Source organism: Plectropomus leopardus, chromosome 20 (genome assembly GCF_008729295.1).
Source record: "Plectropomus leopardus isolate mb chromosome 20, YSFRI_Pleo_2.0, whole genome shotgun sequence".
Lineage (NCBI taxonomy): Eukaryota > Metazoa > Chordata > Actinopteri > Perciformes > Serranidae > Plectropomus > Plectropomus leopardus.
Genome location: NC_056482.1, coordinates 25,446,284 through 25,454,499, shown reverse-complemented (window position 1 = coordinate 25,454,499; position 8,216 = coordinate 25,446,284). Strand labels below are relative to the sequence as shown.

The 8,216-nt window shown below is 43.3% G+C and overlaps 1 protein-coding gene across 1 annotated transcript in view; it reads right to left on the bottom strand.

Moving 5' to 3' along the window:
- Positions 1 to 3,885, bottom strand: part of LOC121960117 (myosin light chain 5-like) — a 10,777-nt gene extending 6,892 nt beyond the window's left edge. The window contains exon 1 of the mRNA XM_042509720.1: positions 3,826 to 3,885. Coding sequence (XP_042365654.1) covers positions 3,826 to 3,885 — 60 coding nt within the window. The remainder of the gene's footprint in view (positions 1 to 3,825) is intronic.
- Positions 3,886 to 8,216: the final 4,331 nt, after the last annotated feature.

Below are 8,216 nucleotides of genomic sequence, written 5' to 3'. Positions count from 1 at the left end.
ATCTAACAGTCCTGATGGTTCAGGTTCATCAGCAGCAGCTCTCAGCGTCCTGCTGAACCCGCTCAATGAATGTGTGTGTGTGTGTGTGTGTGTGTGTGTGTGTGTGTGTGTGTGTGTGTTTTCCGCCGCAGTGAACACAGCGTGTGTGTGCGCGCGCGGCTCAGCGGACCGTGAACGCGCCGCATTAATATGACATTAATACTACACTACCCACAGCCCCCCGCGCTCTGCCCCGTTGTAGGAAATCCGCTGGCGGGCGGCGGATTATTGTAATCCGACGGAGAGGGTCTGGACGACACCTCGGATCACGACAGAGCGGCGGAGCCCTCAGCGGCCTAACACACGCACCTCGGCCGACTTTAAAGCCGTAAAGTTGGGACATGATCCCGCGCGCTGCCCGCTGCTCCTGAAGGCACCACGGCGGAGCTTCCTGGACCAGATCCGGCTGACGGTCACCGACAGCGGCGGGGCAGCACCGCAGCACGCCGCGGAGCTCACAGGGACTAAACGGCGTTAATTTGTCCCCCCTTCACCCTCCACCCTCCAGGCGGCGGGTTTTAGCTCGGCTCGGCTCGGCTCGGTTCCCCGGTCCGCGGAGAGAAAGCTGCCCCGGAGCCGCCGCTCTCAGCTCGGCTAGCGCGGCTAGCTCACTGCGGCTAGCCTGCTAGCTTCGGACGGATCCGAGTTTTAGTGAGAAATTTAGCGGATTTTTGCGACTCTCAGCCGAAAGAGGAGGCAGGATGTCGGCCAAAGACCAAAACAAACTGTCCACCACCGAGAGACCCATCAAAGGTAAGGGACATTTACCGTGTTTTCTCCCGGAGGGGGCAGGAAGTTAACGGCTGTCACAGCTAGTTGGCTAAACGGTAATGACAGCCCAGCCCCGGTAACAGTTAATTTACGGTTTTTTTCAGGTGGATCGCGGTGCTGTCCGCCCGTGTGTCCCCCGGCAGGGTGGCGGGTTGTCCCGGTTACACAAGTTAATCAATCCGAGCCGCAGCTAATGAGTTAGCTTCTTAGCTTAGCTGTCCGGACTGCCAGCTGTCTGCTCTCTGACGGGTCATCCTCTGATCCCGGCGCCGCTGTCTCCGGGTTCAAGCCGGCGCCGTGTCGGATCCGCGAGGGACAGCTTCGCGGTTCGAAATGCCGAATAACGAGCCGGATTCGAGGTTTAAAATGCAGTTTGAACGGTGAAAATCCGTTCAGCCACTTTAGAGATATCAGTGTCTAAAGCGTTGATACTCAGCCTGCTCTGCTCAGGGGCCACTTTTACTAAACGACAGGAGGCCAGGGGCCCCATACATGCCTCTAGGATTTTAGGACATTTCTCAGATTTTAGGACATTTCTAGGAGTTTAGGACGTTTTTAGGATTTTAGGACATTTCTCAGATTTTAGGACATTTCTAGGAGTTTATGACATTTTTAGGACTTGGAGTGTTTGTACGAATTCTGGACATTTCTAGGGTTTTAGGACGTTTCTACAATTTTAGGACATTTATTTTATTTTATGAAGTTTCTAGCACTTCATGATGTTTTTTGGATTTTATGTAATTACTGAGATTGTAGGACATTTGGGGGTTTTAGGATGTTTCTAGGATTTTAGGACATTAGGGCCTTTTATGTCTGTTCATCTAACTTCTGACTTTATTTTTTTTAAATGATGACTCATATCCGTCATTAATAATCAAATTAGTTGACAACTAATTGATTAACCAACTTATTGTTGCAGCTCTACTTGTGGACATTTTGGCATGTTCGAATTAATTTGCATGTTACCTTTTTCACATGTAGTGGTGACTACAGTCGCAAGTGTTTGTCACTCAATTTTTGTCAACAGAAATTTCAATTATTTTGATCAGTAACTTGCTGGTTTTGTGCTTTTTGAATGTGAGGATTTGATGCTTTTCGGCGGCGGTCGCCGGCTCTCCTGCAGCTCACAGAGGGTTAACAGTTTTTTTGGATAAAATGGATGGCTGCCACACCTGTGCAGTCTGTCCAGGTGTGCTCTCAGATGCTGCTGATTCACTTCTCGCTCTCCGCTGCCAGATTGTTGGAGGCGTCAGGATGAGTTATTCTGGCAGTTTTAATTCTCCACGTTCAGACGTTTTGTAACTCCGGTGTTGCACCAAATTCTGTGACCCGTCAGATCGAGCGACCCAGTTAGGTATTTCTGCAGTATTCCCACTGCAAACGTTTCCATGACACTTTTTCACATTTTGATGGCAGCTGTTACCAAAAGTGATGCCTCTGTAGTGGACTGGGTCACATGCTTTAATAGCAGCAGGAAGTGAGCTGTGCAAGTGTGTCTGCAGAGACACCTCACCTGGTCAACACTGAGTGACCTTTTTATGCTAGCTGAACATAGTGTAAATGCAAGTTTGTATCTGACAGAAAACAGTGATGCCGCAGCTGTTCGGGCTTTACTTTTACGTTACGGCCACCTCAGCACATCTGGATGACTTAAAGGAGCAGTGTGTCAGATTTAAGAGGATTTAGTAGCATCTGGCAGGTTTGCAGAAAATCACAGAAACAGCCAAAAATCTGAGAGAAGTCTTAAAATCATAGAATCGTCCCAAAATCCTAAAAACAATCCGAGAAAATCCTCAAATCTGAGTAACATCAAAAATTCTAAATTTGTCCTTAAATCCGAGAAATGATCTGAAATCTAAGTATTGTCCTAAATATGTCCTAAAATAGTCCTCAATTCCGAGAAACGTCCTGAAATCATATAAATGTCTTAATATCCTGGAAATGTTGTAAAATCCTAGAGCCACTGTAAATACCGACAGAAATCCGAAAATCTCAGAAAAAATCTGAAGACTGCCCTAAAATATGAGTAAAATCCTTAAATCTTACTAAAATCTAAGTAACATCCTTAAATCCCCAGAATCTCCTAAAATTAAAATCCTAAAAACGTTGTAAAATCCTAATCCTTATATCCTTAAACGTCCCAAAATCCTGGGAACATGTGTGGGGCTGCTTCGACCGGCCCCTGGCCTCCTGTCGTTTTAAAGAAGTGGCCCCTAAATAAAACAAGCTGAGTGTCCCTGATGTAAAGTTTGTCAGATTTTCCTTTAAATATTATCTAAAGCAGAGAAAAAGGGACAGAGCTCATGTGGACAGCAGAGGAGACAGTAAACGGAGCTGTCTTTGATGAGGAAGCCTGATGGCGCTCTCTTTAATTTGGCGGTTTTTCAGTCTGAACGACCGAGTTAAGTCTCCGTCTGCGTCATATGAACGCTGGCTCAATATAATAATAATTCTAATAATATATAATCATCATTTGCTTGTCTTTTGTAGAAAACGTCCTCACTGGCAGCTTTATTCTAAATATTCTGTACCTTTAACTCGGATCGGACGCCACACGTCTCTGTCTCTTCGTGTCTCTGTCTCTTTGTGTCCTCTCAGTTTTTATCGCCGACTTCAGCCTTTGTGACTGAGTAGTTGCTGTGGTTGCTTTGAATATTTTTTATAGACCAAACCAAACAAATATTACATTGGACGTTTTTAATAAATAGCTGCAGTACAAAGAACCAATAAGGAGCTTTGGTTGTTTCAGAGAATGTTTGATCTCTAAAATTTGCCTCAAAGTCATGAAAAAGTCCTGGAAATTTATTGGTAAAAATGTGTATGAACGCGGGTAACTTGTCAATATATCATACATACATTTTTACTACTTCAAACTAAGTTTTGAGTAAAGAAAAGTTACATAAGTTTGTTTATGCCGTCAATCAAAGTTCATAGAAAGAGAGAAAACTCCAGTTGTTGAATCTCTAGAAATGATTTTTAAATTACCCCACAATACCCCACAAAACTTTTCCAAACCCGGTTTCCAGACGGGACGATGGCGTCGCACTTGACCTGCTGAGGTGTTTCAGTGTTCATCGACGCGGCAGGTCGAGAGTCTCCAGGTGAAAGGCCGCGTATGATTGGCTCAGAGTGTTAGGAAGGCTTAGCCACGTAAATCTGCAAGAGAGTGTGATGTTGTTAAAGCTGCCTCCTTAAGACCGCCAGTCAGTCAAGAAGTCACCACACACACACACACACACACACACACACACACACACAGTTTCATTTATCAAGCAGTAATTTTCACTCTGTGGCCACTTTATTAGGTACGGCTGTAAAATTTAATCCAATCCAACAGCTCAACCATAAATTCAAAGATAACAGTGTTCGGAGAGGAAGTCATTCAACCATAACAATATAATAATATAATAGTAAAAACAACAACACAATAATAATGATGATGCAAATAATACTACTAATCATTTCACTGATATAGAAGTGTTGAAATATTTTATTTGATTAAATATTATATATTGTATTTTTGTAAGTTAAATGTCAAATGCACAGATCCCCAGCTTCTTTAATGAGACTATTTGCTTATTTTCTGTTATTGAACTGAATATTTTGGGGTTTCAACTTTTGGTCAAAAGAACAAAATATTTTTAAAAAATGTCTGCTGTTGTTTTGGGAAATGTTAATGTGCATTTTTTTAGTATTTACTAACAGATTACAGGCCAACGATTAATCCACAGATCATCTGAGACATAAATAATTGTTAGTTGCTGCACTGAATTGATTCTGATTCTGGTAGATTTAATTTTCTGTCGATTGTCAAATCAGCTGATAATGATCTAACAGTCCTGATGGTTCAGGTTCATCAGCAGCAGCTCTCAGCGTCCTGCTGAACCCGCTCAATGAATGTGTGTGTGTGTGTGTGTGTGTGTGTGTGTGTGTGTGTGTGTGTGTGTGTGTGTGTGTGTGTGTGTGACACTATATAGATGGATCTGCTCCGGCTGCTTTGGCCTTTTGGCTTAGTTACCGATAGTAATCAAATCAGTCCGGCCATTTGCATCGCCTGCTGCGTGTAATGATTCTGTCCTCATTCATGATTAATGAAGCTGGACCCCAGCACGGAGCTGGTTTAGTGTCTTATTGTGGACCCCAGCACGGAGCTGGTTTAGTGTCTTATTGTGGACCCCAGCACGGAGCTGGTTTAGTGTCTTATTGTGGACCCCAGCACGGAGCTGGTTTAGTGTCTTATTGTGGACCCCAGCACGGAGCTGGTTTAGTGTCTTATTGTGGACCCCAGCATGGAGCTGGTTTAGTGTCTTATTGTGGACCCCAGCACGGAGCTGGTTTATTGTCTTATTGTGGACCCCAGCGTGGAGCTGGTTTAGTGTCTTATTGTGGACTCCAGCGTGGAGCTGGTTTAGTGTCTTGTTGTGGACTCCAGCGTGGAGCTGGTTTAGTGTCTTGTTGTGGACTCCAGCGTGGAGCTGGTTTAGTGTCTTGTTGTGGACTCCAGCGTGGAGCTGGTTTAGTGTCTTGTTGTGGGTCCCAGGATGGAGCTGGTTTAGTGTCTTGTTGGGGGCCCAGCGACGGAGCTGATTTAGAAACCTCTTAATCTGCTCCAGTTCGGTGATCTGAAAATTGTAAGAAATTTAGGGGGTTTCAACCCCCTCTTTTTTTCTTGTACTTATTTTAAATTTAATTTATTTTGCAAACTTTTGTGTAACTGCTTCCTAAATTGCTCATTGCCTTATTCCCATGTTTTTGTAAGAAGTCCGTTTTTACAGGGTAAATATTGACTGTGTGCTGATGAAGAGTCAGTCTGAAACTTTGAATACATTTACCAAAATATTTGATTAAATAAGGATCTGACACATTTAAATAACATCTGACACACCCTTTTTTCACAAGAAATATTACATTTCAAAGCTTAAACAATGTACCATAGTTGTAGTTATAACTTTTTATGTCTCATTTTGCCACGTTTCACCTCCCTGTGCTGTGAAATCATCACATGACGTGTGTGTCACCTGCGTTGTGTTTGGCCGCTCTAATGTCGACCTCATGCTCGTGTTTGCTCGGAGCAGAAACATTTGGACGCCACTGGTGTGTCAGCAGAAACTGAAACAAAGCTGCCGTCTGTTTGATGTTTTGTTTACGCCTGCCTGGCTCCTGACCGCAGGAGCTACGGTGGCCTGCAGGGACAAACTTTCAGCCTTTAAAACAAGAGAATTAAACTGTTTAAAAGCTGCAGGAGACTTTAGGCAACTTCAGATGAACCATTCAGTTGGCAGGTGGACATTTCAGACTGGAGTTTATTTAATGTGATTGCACTGAAAGTTTGGGCAATGTTATTAACCCTTACAGACTGTTTGTCTCATTTTAGTCTCTTTCACTCTTCCTGTTGTGATAATTGTGTGTGTGTTGATGCATACTCTACCGTTCAAAAGTTTGGGGTCACCCAGACAATTTTGTGTTTTCCATGAAAAGTCACACTTTTATTTACCACCATGAGTTGTAAAATGAATAGAAAATATAGTCAAGACATTGACAAGGTTAGAAATAATGATTTGTATTTGAAATAATATTTTTTTCCTTCAAACTTTGCTTTCGTCAAAGAATCCTCCATTTGCAGCAGTTACAGCATTGCAGACCTTTGGCATACTAGCTGTTAATTTGTTGAGGTAATCTGGAGAAATTTCACCCCACGCTTCTAGAAGCGCCTCCCACAAGTTGGATTGGCTGGATGGGCACTTCTTGCGTACCGTACGGTCAAGCTGCTCCCACAACAGCTCAATGGGGTTTAGATCAGGTGACTGTGCTGGCCTCTCCATTACAGATAGAATAGCAGCTGCCTGCTTCTTCTCTAAATAGTTCTTGCACAATTTGGAGGTGTGCTTTGGGTCATTGTCCTGTTGTAGGATGAAATTGGCTCCAATCAAGCACTGTCCACAGGGTATGGCACGGCGTTGCAAAATGTAGTGATAGCCTTCCTTATTCAAAATCCCTTTTACCCTGAACAAATCTCCCACCTTACCAGCACCAAAGCAACCCCAGACCATCACGTTACCCCCACCGTGCTTGACAGATGGCGTCACGCACTCTTCAGTTGTTCTGCGTCTCACAGATGTTCTTCTGTGTGATCCAAACACCTCAAACTTCGATTCGTCCGTCCATAACACTTTTTTCCAATCTTCCTCTGTCTGTGTTCTTTTGCCCATATGAATCTTTTTCTTTTATTGGCCAGTCTCAGATATGGCTTTTTCTTTGCCACTCTGCCCTGAAGGCCAGCATCCCGGAGTCGCCTCTTCACTGTAGATGTTGACACTGGCGTTTTGCGTACTATTTAATGAAGCTGCCAGTTGAGGACCTGTGAGGCGTCTGTTTCTCAAACTAGAGACTCTAATGTACTTATCTTCTTGCTCAGTTGTGCAGCGGGGCCTCCCACTTCTCTTTCTACTCTGGTTAGAGCCTGTTTGTGCTGTTCTCTGAAGGGAGTAGTACACACCGTTGTAGGAAATCTTCAGTTTCTTGGCAATTTCTCGCATGGAATAGCCTTCATTTCTAAGAACAAGAATAGACTGTCGAGTTTCACATGAAAGTTCTCTTTTTCTGGCCATTTTGAGCGTTTAATCGACCCCACAAATGTGATGCTCCAGATACTCAACCTGCTCAAAGGAAGGTCAGTTTTATAGCTTCTCTAACCAGCTAAACTGTTTTCAGCTGTGCTAAGATGATTGCACAAGGGTTTTCTAATCATCCATTAGCCTTCTGACACAATGAGCAAACACATTGTACCATTAGAACTCTGGAGTGATAGTTGCTGGAAATGGGCCTCTATACACCCATGTAGATACTGCACCAAAAACCAGACATTTGCAGCTAGAATAGTCATTTACCACATTAGCAATGTATAGAGTGTATTTCTGATTAGTTTAAAGTTATCTTCATTGAAAAAAACAGTGCTTTTCTTTCAAAAATAAGGAAATTTCTAAGTGACCCCAAACTTTTGAACAGTAGTGTATGTCCAGATTGTGTATTTGAGTGTAATCAGTGAATTTGCAGCTCAGCTCCTACAATAAGTCTAAAATACACTGTGGAAACTAAATAGTTACATTCAGACTGTTCAGGTCCAAAAATGCTCCATTGAAACCCATTCAAACTGACATTTTTGATCCCACAGCCATCAGAGCAGAAAAACAGGACTTGTATTATTTCTGGGTGTCATTCTGGGCTTTTGACTCTGAATTTGTCATTTTGACTATTTTCCACCTGATGAGGTCATTTTGACCATATTTGGCATATGGAGGAAATACATGCTATTTCCACTAGGTGACCTGTCACAGTCAATGTAGCTGCTGATCACTGACATATCCCAGACTGTCAGCAGCTACACTCACACACTGACGTATCCCAGA